Genomic DNA, 14,288 nt, shown 5'->3' on the forward strand with positions numbered 1-14,288 from the left:
GTCATAATAGTCCGTACATGGATATTAACTGTTATCGGATTGGGGTATGCGATATGTTTTTAGTTGCGATAATAATTAAATGTATATAGTGGTGGTAAAAAAATGCATCACCCGCGCCGCAAAGGAGAGGAATATCATCCCGACTGCATTCAACACACAGTCAAGCATCCCGTATCCTAGATGATTTGGGGATGTATTTCTGATCAAGGAGTTGGTCGGCTTCACTTTATGCAAATAACAGTAAACACTCAGGTGTATATTGGCATTTTGGAGGAGAAATTGCTTTCTACTATCCGGGATCACTTTACTTCAGTTCCAAACGTAGGTTGAATACTTGATATAGGACTAGTTCAGTACCTAAGACAGCGGTTAACATAGACAGGTGATCATTTTACAAGGGCAGCCAACTTTACAGGTTGTACTGTAATTAGTAAAGGTTAAAGTGCAGGTGTGGATAGTGTATAATAAATTACAAGCACTTAAAATATAATAAAAATAAATGTAAAAGAAAAAAAAACACGTTTGCAAACACAGTTAAATCCCCTTATCTTTGGCTTGTGAATTTTGCTCTAATGGAAGTAAAGAAAATAATAAAATTAAATCAGGACAGAAAATATATTTTGTTCAAACGAATATGTTGTTAGATTGATATTCGTTGTAACGGGATTTCAATGTATAATCTTTTTTTTTTTACATTACTTAAGCTTAATTAGTAGAAACTTCCTTGAAAACAAATGTGGTTATGACATGAATTATTGCATTATACAATACATTTACTACTTCACGATATTTTTCTCAGTTGGTATTTATTACACTTATTTTAATATTGCCGTCAGTGAGCACAATAATGTAAATTTTTATTTGGCGAAATATTCGGCATTGTAAAATTAAAGCTTTAGATAAAAGGAATTCAAACATTTTAACCAGAAATGTGAACATTAAAGCAGTCATGATTTAATTTAACTTTCATAAATATGTATTTTTATGACGAAATTAATGTGCATTATTTAATCCGTTGCGGATTTGAAGATAGTAGGAAAAATGAACACAAAAGCACATATTGCTCACAAGTAAAGCTTTTCGTCTTCTGAAATCTTTTTTTTTTTTTTTTTGTAAATGAAGTGCTGTGTCATTGCAATTAGAATTTTATAGAAAAAAAAATCTTGTTTGTAAAATACATGTACTTTATCTTTCAAATAAATATATATTGGATTGTTTATTAAAAATTTCAGGATTTATATGTATATAATAAATTATGGAAAAAAGTATAAAATAGTAGAGTTAATTTCACAAAACATTAATTTGATGCATCAACTTTCCAAAACGTATTTGAGTTACGGTCCAAGTTTAGTGCATTCTGAAACATGATTACGTTTGTATTTGGAAAGGTATATTAGTTGAATAAATGAATTTTTCATGCAATATTACTGTCAAGTTTGATTCTCTACTAATGGATGAATAATTATTATATTCATATATTTTAATATTTTAATATTTTATGTGACAAAACTGTTTTAAATAGTTTTGTTGACATGTACGGATTCATTTTCAGTACGGTATTATAAAATACTTCATACATTAAATGTAATAATTAAATGCATTCGATTGACATGAAGGTTTGAACTTATAAGATGATCTCACCAACTTGAAAGACATTGAATAATTTAAACCTTATAAGAATAGTTAATCCTAACACCAGGTTCACTTTATTTTCGTATTAAAAATGACATTTTTCGTATTAAAAATGACGTTAAAACAATAAACATTAATTCTCGAGCGCATCGTGCTAAACTATTGCTTTCGGTGGTTAACTAGAAATTTGGGACAATTTACAAAATTTCAAACACTTTTATTTTTTACATTATTTTACTAATCAGTTTTAGACAGTCTTAGTCTTTATTCCGAAAAGTATGACTTAGTGATTAAACAATACAGCAGTGCCTTTGTATTTATCTTTCCATTTTTAGGAAACAAAAAACCAAATACTGCACTTTCATGAACCTTCTAAATAAAATGGTAAATCTCTGAAAAAAATTGAAATTGATTACCTAGCTTTTTTTTCGAGTTATTGTTCAAATATGTACGATTTCGTTTTTACAGCAACAGCAAGTACAGCTGAATTGCGGCTAAAACAAATATTTTGTTAATTAAGTTTGGTTTACTATTGAATTACATCAAAAAGGTCACGCATATTACGCAGAATAAAATTAAAGATTCGGTAAAAAGGAACAAAACTTCTGACTTCTTCACGAAAAAAAAAATACCGATTGAATGTTTCAGGTACCTTTTTTTTCTGTTATTTTGTGTCTTTGCAGAAAGCTCATAATGTTATTCCTAATTCTTTGTGTAACTACCTGCCTATGTTTTAATTATCACGTGGTAACTATTCTACCTTTTCACATGCACTGAAAACTTTAAATGACGATAAAACTGCTGCCAGTGCAGCCCCTACGCATTCCTTTCTCACTGTCTCTGAGTTCAAGCGTGTTGCATTGGGTCGGGCTATTGTGAGAGCCAAGGCATTTCCCTGTCTATTACGATTCTGAGGAAGAAAGGGTTGAAACTCATGCTGTTGCGGTTTACCTTTGAACATGAAGGTCTAATTAGGAATAAAACTAGGAATAAAACCATATATCTTTACATTGGGGTATCACCACCTGTCTCTTTCAACCTGTCCTGTTACCACCCTTCTTTGAATAGGTTCTTCAGTTATCACTATTAAAATTTAGAACAATAAAATTGCTTGTCCCACATATTTTATTCTCCCCTAGAACATCGACAAGGCAGGTTATTTCATGTTGTAACTTAGCTTATCTTTTCTGGTTCATTAAAGAAAAAAAAATCCGTAGTATTTATCCTGACAGTCTATGTTTTTTTACAAATAAAATGCTGCTTTTTCTGATAATCTTTAAAAAACTAATAGTGGGTAGCATTAAGAGAAAAGTACTATTAGCTCGTGAAACATTAGACATAAAAATGACTTACAATGTTATATGCTTACACTGTACTTATTTGTTATGTTATATAACGTATACATACATAATAAAATATAAAAATGCATTTTTTCTTTCCTATTCTACATATTCACGATTGTTACAAATAACGGCTAATACGAACAAACTTGCATATTTTTGACATTTCATACTAACCGAATTCATCGCAAGAGTTTTAAATGTATATCATTCCTTCTGATAGAATGTGAAAAAACACCGAGATTGTCTATTCCAATCCATATTACGTGCTTTTGGAATGAAAAGGAAACACTCAAAGAATAATTGCTAAATTTTTAGCAAGAAACATTAAGATTACATTAAATTACGATTTTAACTGTAAGTATTTTTTAGGTTATGTGGCCACAAATAAATGCTAGTTTATGAACTCGGTTTTATTTGCAGTTCCTTTACTTCTGTTTTGTTTTGAAGTTTTACCTTAGTTACAACTAAAGGATTTTAGTTTCAAAAATTCTAGCCGAAATGAACGTGAAATGTGGACGTGTAAAGAAATTTATTTTTTATACAAATTATTGGAAACATTTAAACGTTGGATTCTAACATACAATCGTTTTCATATGTTGTAGCGCAAACAGCAGATGCAACGCAAAAAGAAATTCCATTGTTAGAAACACCAATTCTTATTTACAAGTATTGATTCAAAAATGCAATCTTATCGGAAAGATTTTTTGAAAGAAACCCATTCTACTAAGCTGCTGCTGTATGTTGAAAGCTATCTTTTTGAAAAAAAAAAGTACTACATCTAGTTTTCAGTAAATACGAATATAAAATAACAAAGGAAACTTATCACAGAATTAGAATATGCTTTTCCTAAAAATAAAAAATAAAAAGTTTTGAAACTCTTTATCAATAAAAGCGCAATTAACTTTAAAAATAAAACATACAAAGTTTCGAAAGGTGATTTTACAAAGGCTTTACTTTGCAACTGAAAAATTTCGTTTTGTTACAACAGAAAAATCATAAATCATTCTTTTATTTGGCACGAAGGGAATTAATTAATTAGGTTTTATCTTTCACGATGAAACAAAAAAGAAACATTGAAATCATTTGTTCTCTAACCCATAGATTATTTATCTTTATTACTCTTTCAGATTCGATTTTGAGGCAGCGAAATAGTTTATTAAACTGAAAAGAATAAATTAAATGGTCCCGCTGTCGCAAGTAAATAATTTTTCAACTTGTCCCGTCATTTAGAAAATAGCTTATTTGTTGAAGTCAACTCATTAAACGCTTTGACGATTTGTACCATCATTTACTTTGGCCTTCTAAAAATATTTTCTTTGATTTATTACTTTCTTAGCAATATGCATATAGTAACTTTACCTTTGATAAAAAGGTATACCAGAGGTTCCCAAACTTCAGATCTCCGCGGACCCCCTCCTAAAAAATTACAGTTGACACAGTTGTTCTGTATATTTTTCAGAGCTTTTGTCTGGTTTTCATTTCTTACATTATTATTTTTAATTATGGAAGAATGATTCCATTGAAAGTTCAATTTTTACTAATAATAAAGCTGAAAGTCTATCTGTCTAGATGTCTGGATGTCTGGATCTCTGTGACGCGCATAGCGCCTAGACCGTTCGGCCGATTTTCATGAAATTTGGCACAAAGTTAGTTTGTAGCATGGGGGTGTGCACCTAGAAGCGATTTTTCGAAAATTCGATGTGGTTCTTTTTCTATTCCAATTTTAAGAACAAAACTATCATAAGATGGACGAACAAATTGCTAAATTATCATAACGTGGAACCGTAACATGGGCACAAGCCAATTGGCGAGACACAAAATTATCATAACGAGGAACTGTAACATGGGTACAAGCCAATTGGCCAGAAAATTCATCATACATTATTTGTACAGGCGAAAAAAATCAATTATTAATTGATTTGTTCGCCTGTATTAATTCAAATACAGGCGAACCAAAAGACCTTTTAATTTTCTATTACGGGCAAAGCCGTGCGGGTACCACTAATCAAAAATAAAAATGTTATCAACAAATTTCTGCAACAAGTTTACTAATATAAATAAACTTTTGAAGTTAATGAACTAAACACTGTTAACCTAGTTTAAGTGTGATAATTTTTCACATGAGTTACATCTTTATGGCGTATCAGGATTTTAATCACTAATTATGGTTCGGGCAAACCAACCCGGCCAACTTCCTAATGCTGTAATTAGGACTTGCGTAGCCTTCACAATGGTGCCTACTCAAGTTTGCCTCAATTATAAAGAGCCAAAACGCTCTGCTCGCTATCATTTAATTTGAAGTATACAATCCCAGCTGTATAAATGAGACTGAATGTTCACATTTCACTTAATGCAGTTTTGTATCAATATGAACTTTGTCGTGCACACAATTGTAATTAATGTGTAGTCTGTTCACTTCCAAGAAATCCGGGGGGGGGGGGTGCTGAGTCCTGCGTAAACTTAAGCAAAAACTTTTTCTTCCTCATAAATGAGTTTTTTTTTTTTTTTTTTGAATTAAAAAATATCGTTACTCTTCCTTCAATCTCAATTATAGTTAACGTTTTAGGTGGATAGCACCGCGGAGCCCCTGGCATGGACTCGCGGACCCCCGGGGGTCCGCAAACCTCAGTTTGGGAAACTCTAAAATATACAACGTAAAGAATATTTTTAACTATGTTTTTCTGCTGTATTAGTTCAAACTAAGGGACTCACATGCCTTAACACACACATATATGTAGGCTGTTCAATAAGTAATAAGACTAATTTTGCTGCCACGAAACCTCTCATCGTAATGTTAATTTCTGTGGCATGAAAAATGTCTGTTGTCTGTATTAACAAAAGCTACCGATAGTTGGCGCGTACAGATTCATGTTCCTGAGTATCACGTGAATGAATTCAAGTCTGTTGGCGGAAGGCTACGAGACGCAGCCAGTTGTCGAAATGGAAAAATCGTTGGAATAAAGTTATACGATTTAAGTTTGTTTTCGTCTGAAAAAATCTGCATTCGAGACCTTTGATATGAGAATTATTTTACGCAGTGATTGTTTTTACGCCAGTGATTTCTGGCTGTTTCCTCAACTTAAGAAACCATTACGATGCAAACATTTTGAAAACAACAAAGCATGTCGAAAGTCTGCGGAGGAGGCTTTGAAAAGCTCTCACAAACGTCCACAAGTTTTTTTAAAAAATGACAGAACGTTTGGATAAATGCATTTAATCCCAGAGAAGTTACTCTTTAAAAAACCATGTAAATTATGACGATTGAAGTTATTCTGTATTTTTTATAAATTTAGGCTTTTTACTTATTGAACAGCCTTCGTATATTTACATGCATATATGTCCGAGATAAAGAACAATTTAGTTTGTTCAGGTTAAAAAGTAGTTTATTAGTAGTTAGTCTCCCGAAGTGTCCCTAGTTATACAGTACGGTCTCGAAAATCCGAGTTTCGAAACTCCGAGGTTCTGGTTAATTTGAGGTACTTTATCGCCATTTTAAGGTATAACTTTAATATCTAAAGGTATGAATTGCTTTAAAAAATCTCAAAATAGAAAACTTTCAGTGTTGTTTTTTTCCTAAATTTTTATACAATTAAGTAGTAAAAAATAATGAGAGGTTGCTTTCAACAACTATCAAAGTGTCACGAAATATTCTTCGAGAGTTAGAGATGGATTAAGCTATGCATTTGAGATACCAACTTTGACACAAAAAACGACTTGAAATTAACATTGCTTTATGCCCTTTTTATTGCTCTAAAAAAGTAAAGCTTCAATCGTCAAGATTATTTTTTGGATAATTTTAGTTTTTAGTAATCCGTGGTGACGTGAGCCCCTATTAACTAGGACTTTGGAGACTATACTGTATACCTTTCAAAAAATCATTTTGGTAGTCCTAATTTGAATTCACACCACCGATTTAAAATTTTTCAATTATATTTGCTCTTTAGCGATTAACATTCAAGAATTGGAAGTTTTCACAAAAATAGTTATAAGTATTTTTCAGTTCAGCGTTTTTGAAAACGGACACCCTCAGTTCTACTTGGAAACAAAATGAAATAATAACTAGTCTTAGATGTTTTTATCTTTTTATAGAATGAAAATTAAATGTATCAATGATATTTAAAACGTGCTATTAATTGTTTTGATTTTAATTGTAATTGTGTTTGTTTGTCTCTTCTTAAGCGTCACTTAAGTTACTTTCACTTTTCGAAAATCAGTCATTCATATTATAAACAAATAGTTGAACAACGTTCAAAAACTACTTGCAGTTAATCTTATTCAAAACAATACCTGATACTGAACCGTTTTAGTCATTACAAAAAGCAAAAAAAAAAAGTTCAACTTTGTACTATAACTGGAAATCATAATAAAGTTGAATTGACCTTTAAATCATACAGAGATTTTTTTCGATTATTCCGTTCAGAACTAAAAGATCCGACTTTTCCCTAAACCATCACCGATTATTTAACATCTGATCAATAGAGTTTTAATTAGCTAAGATTCCAAATTAGGTCAAACTTACCTTTTTGACATTTTTAGCAGATTTCTAGAACCAAAATACGCTTTTTAAGCTGATGAAATATATACGTAAAACATAAGTAAGAAAACAAATAATGCAGTAGTAGTATGTATACTTTTAATAACAGTTATTTAATTGTTTTTTTTTTTTTTTGAAAGTGTAAAGTTTTTTCGAATAGAACTAGTCACTCAAAAGTTATTGTAGGCGGGGAGGGAGGGCGCATACATACCATCGTACAGACACGCATTTTCCCCCATCTTAAAACCCTTTAACCGATATTTTGGGTGTGCATTAAGCTTTCTATGATGCCTCTTTTCCTTTCTTTGGGTTTTGCTGGTGAGTAAGCTAAAAAATCATATTGTCTGAATCAATAAAGAACACAACAATTTATAAGTGCTTTAATCGGGGAAAGAAAACTTGTAAAAACAATAATGTTTCATATTTCCTTCATATTTAAACAAGAAGGACTTTGACAGCCGCAAGAGCTGGTTTGCATTTCTAAAACTGAAAAAACTGTGTTTCGAATGCCATCGGTCTTGGGTTCGATTCCGCTAGATTCTTGCGTATGATTCCATCTTTTTGTGCTTACATAATACGTTCATGCATAGTTCAACAGAAAGCGGTCAACTCTGAAGGGTAAATTTCCAGAAATCATCTAGAAATTCGAAAAAAAAAAGCAGAAAACACTAGTGTGCCATTGCGAGCTGCCCATTCATAGGCTCATTTTTCGTCAGCCAAAATGTCAAAATAATATGGCACCCAAAGTGCAGCCCTGAATTGATACCCTGTGAAAAAAAACAACGTGGTCATTGATTTTTGTTACTCGAAGAAGTGGTTGATGCTTTCTAAGCGCCAGTTTTGGAATTTCCTCGGTCAAAGTAAAATAAATGTTTCGAACATTAATTCACACCATACAAAAGTACTGACTGGTTGTTTCTATTTGTTTTGATGGCGCTAGAGCTGTCATTGGCTCAACGGTTCATTCCTACAACGAAAACTTGTATCTATTCCGTGCATCAGTTGGCACCAGAACATAACGCTGAAACATAATTTTGTCTTGCATCGGCTGTAGAAGAAGTATTACAATAACCACAGAATTTTGCAACCTTTTACGGCTAAATAACAACCATTGCTGCACGTGAAATACGGTAACGGCAAACATTTGGTTCAGTAAATATTCTCGAATTTAGGAAATGTTCTATCGTTCAAAATTTCTTGAGAGTAAAAATTGTCCATATCACCAATACAAATGCTGTGCAAACAGATTTTATTTTCTAAAAAAAGTGTTCAATATATGACATTTACAAAACACGTTCATAGAAATTTTCTGTACAATTGGTTATTTGGAAATGTCCAGCACTCCTTTTATATTACAATAACAACCATTGCACGGAGTAAAGCACATTTTGAGGAATTTACAAAAAATACTAATAGACGCAGTTCATTTTTTTTCATCTGAAACATAACATATTCTCTCTTAAGCATGCAGAAAGGCATGAGTTTACCTTTATGATGCCTATTGGTGCTTAACACAATTTCACTTATTGCTTTCGCCAGTGGTGCCCAACCTTTTCTTACTCGCGGGACCCACCTTAAACTAAGAGGAATCTTCAGTAAGTTACCGCCCTATAGCCAGGGCTGATGCAGGAATACATGAAATACACCGCCTGCTCAATCAATTCCAGCCGAGAGCTGCAGTTTCATGTATTTCTGCCTTAGCCTTGGCTATAGTGCGATAACTTACTGAATATACCTGCCTTGCCTTTGATATTCGACTTGTACCGAATCATTGCTTCGGTCACTCGTCTGGTCCGTGCAAATTCTGTATTAGCTACCTGTTAGTTTGGCACTCTTGGCTTCCTTAAAAGGTTTTCCGCCTTCAGTTCAGCCACTCCTTTGCCGGGATGGTGAGTGCTAATAAGCACGAAACTGCAGTTCACGGCTGGAATGACTGAGTTGGCGGTGTATTTCATGGAAGAGAAATCTCTCGGGCCAGAACACACATAAAACTAAAATACGTTTAAATATTTTTATATAACATGGAAAAATTCATAAAAGAAAATAAAATGAATTATAGAGACAAAATTGTTATAATCGTAACGTATATGCTAATTAATAAAGATACGAAGCATGCTTCTGCTATTTAGAAATCATTTTGTGACTCTTTGACCTCATTTTTACAATAATCATTCGTAATTCCAAATGATGCTTATCCGTTGTTTTCAACGCCTATTAATATACGTTTCTATTAGTAATATTGAACAAAAAGACGGGCCGTATAATTTGGTGTCACAAGCATATGATCCTTCGACCGTAGATTGGGCACCATTGGCTTACACTATAACTGAAACACATTAAATACCTTTTCAGGATTTCTTTCAGAACAACATCGTTTCTTCATTTAAAAATAAAGAAAATCATTCACTTTATACGCATTTTTACAATTTCAGGACAAAATGCATAACTCATTTACATAAACTCAATACCCGAATATCAGTTAAAAAGCATAAATTATTTGCAGTTGCCATTTATTACTTGAACCAAAACATAAAACACAGCTCAATGATATTTGTTGATAATTTTTTAATATTTTTGCTACAAAAGCATAGTAATACGTAAGAATGCAAATTCCAAAGTAAATATTTGTTGTCATTAAAAGTAGATTGTTGAAGAACCAACGTATGTGTGTTGGGTGCAATATTTTGTACTTGATTCATTTAAATTCAATGCTTGTTTTCATAAACTATGCATTTGTTCGCGGTAGTAAAATATTTACGAGAATAAACTATATAATTTTATGAAATTATTAGTGTAGTAATAGCATAAATTAAATATTCTAGAGTTTTTATGTATGTAAATCTACGGATCTCACTTTATTACAACACATTTTTTTTTCGAAATTGTAATTACATTTAAATTCGATACAACTTGCTGTCCCAAGTAGGACTCTTAGGAGTCTCTCTCGAACTTCTTATATATATATATATATATATATATATATATATATATATATATATATATATATATATATATATATATATATATATATATATATATATATATATATATTTTTTTTTTTTTACTAGACGGAACTATGTTGATATTTTTTGTCTTTTTCATTTTAACAAACTTTTTTAACATTCATTGCCGTGATTTAGATATTTTTAACTTGTCATTTTACAATTTTAAGTCTTTACGTTTTAATATTTTAAATGTATAATTTGTTTTAATTGTCATTTTTATGGTATTGTTGCGAATATAAGTGGATTTTTTTCTGTAGTGTGCAATACTTTTAATAAATAAATAAATAAAATTATTTTGAATTAAGTTGCAATTTTTTTTTTTTTTTTTGCTTTGTGATAATTAGGTCTTTTTTTTGTTTGAATGTAATATTTTCAATGTTTTTTAGTTACTCATATAAAAAAGGCATACATTTAATATTACATTAAAACAATGTAGTACACGATGATCAACATTAGTCCCATGATGATGTTGAAGTTTTGGCATTTATTAATATAATACTCGCTCAAATTGCTGACAACAAACTAAACAAAATATTTTAATGTGCTAATTATAATTAAAAATAACGCAAAATCAAAATATTTCAACGCAATCTTACTGTAAAGTTTATTTTCGGTAGAGATTAAGCACATAATATAAACAAAGGGACATCCGCAGTTAAATAGGTGCGGCAGTAATATACTCGTCGCACGTGACGAAGAAATGTCAGGAAGGAAGTGGAGCCCTGCATTGAATGCAAAATAATTTGTATATCTTATATTTAAAGACAACGTCGAAAGAAAAACAAAAAAAAAACAAAAAAATGCTTTCTGCCCAATTTAAAGAAAAAAAAAAGGCTTCAAAACGGCTATTTCACAGGAAAATAGAATATTTGGTCACACATGTGAGAACTAATATAGTCCATAAAATATGATAATGAATTAACATCACTTTGTTGCTTAAGAAATCACAAACTTATGTGTACCGTAAACGTAGGCAAAGGTTTCGTGCATTAAATTTTAAATCCTTGTTTTTTTTCTTTCTTTTTTTATGAAATTTGAAATGAGCTGTCACATGTGGGAAAAAATGGCGGCTTTTTATAGAACTGGTCAAATACAATTCAGTATAGGCATGCTTCTTTGTAGTAATCGTTATAAACTTAGAGGATAGAAATCCATGAAACAAGTTGGCAATTAGTTTTTGGTAAGTAGTGATGGTTCATTTCAAATTTAAAAAAAAAAAAAAACAGTACTTGTAGTTTTAATATTAAGATTATATATTGAATTAACACTTATTGCAAAGCTTAAAAACCCAACAAAATATTTCATTTACCAATTCAGGGGATTCAGTTCGTATCGTAATTGTAATACTTTGTAAGTGTTACATATGCTTTTAAAATGCTTTTTATTAATTTAAAATATTTAGTTAAGTATTTCTCATAAATCACATAATTTTAAACACTAGAGTTCGATTTTTGTTTAAGAGTTACGTAAGCTCATGCATACAAAGAAATTTCAATTTCTTCCTCTCGTTGACTTGCTAAGTCTAGTATAACGTAATTCATGGTAGTCTGAGGCCTGTTCAGAATAAGCACTTCCACACTGTAATTTGCAGTTTTCATAGCGGATGGAAGGACACGGTTGTTCACTGTTCAACCTCGATATTGGTTTCACGTTAAAAGCAACATAGTTTTCACGTTATGTTACCTGAAATGTAAACAAATCCACACATTATAAAAGTGCTTGAAAGTAAACCAATATTTCTGCAGCACAAATTGTTAAAGCTCTTACATATACACATTTTGGAACTGCATGAAACCTCACATTCCAATAAAATAACAAGTTTTGATCTTGTAAAAGCAACAGTTCTCTTCTGTCTCTTTTTTACTATTTTGCTTATAACAACATTTTTAGGCCAATTAATTGGTTTTGAGCAAGATTAAACGTTTGAACGAGCAATAAAAGTGTGTATAATACTAAAAAGAAATGTTTTTCAAAAACAACGACAGAAATCTGTCAAAGGAAGAAGAAATACACGTTCATTTAGAACTTTAATGTTTAAGAAATATTCTGTTGATCTGAATAGTTCATCTGTTCAATAATACTGCAGCATCAGCATAATATACTCCTCATTAAAACTTATAATAGTTATCCATATCTGCTCAGACTTGCAGAAACTTAATGATGGGGTAGGTTGCTTGTAAGTCAATGGGAATCACACAAGGGTCATTGAAAGCTGCGCAGAACCTAATCATAACATTTCGACGCTGTGGAAGGCTTTACCAATGATATTCTACTGACTTCACTGTTGTTGAGAAAGACCACTGCCTACAGAAATCGACAATTATCCTTAATCCACACCTTACCCGCAAAAGCTGCCGGGATTGTGCTTTTCTGTGCAAGGAAAGAAGCAATGTGTCAGCCTCCAAGTGATTAAGTGTCTTTAAACTTCGTTTCTATTAATTATAGCTTCTTTATTCGCGTATGGGAAAAGGTACTTAGCGAAGCTTCACGTTTTTTCCTAAGATTTTGTTTCATTTACAAATTAGTCACCAATAAGCAATGGAAGAAGTTTTTTAAAAAAAAAAGCTTTTTTTTCATCGGCATTTTGTATTTTACTAAACATTTCTATAGGCATTAGTTTACTTTGATAAACCTAAAGCATAGATATTACTGAGTCTTTGTGTCAACAATGTCTTATTACTACACAAATAATCAACGGTAAATTTGATGATCAAAAAATTGACAAGCATCTAGGAAGAATAGACGCAAACAAGTAGTGTAGATTACTATTTTTAAATTGAAAAATATCTTTGATTTTCTAACGTGCTACTTTTATGCCGTGTAATAAACTTATGATTATTTGAAGCAAAATGTGGGTTTTAAAATAATTCAGTTTAACCAATTGCTTTTAATACATCATTTTCAATTACTTATAAAACTGAAAGGAAAAATTCATTCAGTTATTTAACAAATTAATATTCATGCAAAACTAAAAACAAAGTTCTTTACCGAATTGTTGTGTACCGTGAATTTTGTTTAAAAAATATCAAAATAAATAATATATCAAAACAGTTCAAATAAAAATATAATGGTTCCCTCAAAAAAATATTTGTTCAATATTTAGGCATGTACTAGAGCTAAACACTTTTTGACATTTGTGTACTAACCGAGAAAGCTTGTTCCCTGAATCCTTCAGACATCCGTTTGCCTGGCTGGTAAGCTAATGGACTGCTTGGTTATCACAGATGTCGCCGATGGTGATGAAGTGATTATGGGTGCTTCTTCAATAGTAGGCAACGTGTGCATTGGCAAGTTGCGCCTGGGATCTTGACCCACGTTGTCTTCTGCTGGTCGATGAAATTGAAGGGAAACTGCGTCCACTGCTGTTGGAGGCCAATCTGTTGTCTGTGGCCAGACTCCGGTGCTCCCTTGCAACTAAGAGAAAAAGCATATTAATGTTAAAATTATATTACATAATATGTTAATAAAGTTTTTTAGTAATTCTATTACTGAACACCAAATTTCTGAGTAAAAAATACGGATTTAATCTTCATGTAACAGAGATTCTGTGGTTACAGTGACAGAAAAGCAAGAAAATGTTGCAGTTGTCCGTAATGTTTTGCACAATATCCATAATATGATACGTACAGATTACCATATTTTATTTCTTAAGTATTTTGCTTATTATTTATTGAAGAAAATATTCAATTTTTTGATTAAAAATCCTGCTTCTTAAAAGCAAAGAAAATGAAAAGCAGTTTCATTGAATATCAATAAATAGTGATTGAGTTGGTG

General features: G+C 31.4%; 1 protein-coding gene across 1 annotated transcript in view; it reads right to left on the reverse strand.

The window, feature by feature from the left end:
• Positions 1–13,685: 13,685 nt before the first annotated feature.
• LOC129219362 (nephrin-like) overlaps positions 13,686–14,288 on the reverse strand; it is an 80,020-nt gene continuing 79,417 nt past the window's right edge. Inside the window, exon 13 of the mRNA XM_054853739.1 lies at positions 13,686–13,928. Within this exon, the coding sequence (XP_054709714.1) occupies positions 13,686–13,928 (243 nt within the window). The remainder of the gene's footprint in view (positions 13,929–14,288) is intronic.

The sequence above is a fragment of the Uloborus diversus genome, chromosome 1 (assembly GCF_026930045.1).
Source record: "Uloborus diversus isolate 005 chromosome 1, Udiv.v.3.1, whole genome shotgun sequence".
Lineage (NCBI taxonomy): Eukaryota > Metazoa > Arthropoda > Arachnida > Araneae > Uloboridae > Uloborus > Uloborus diversus.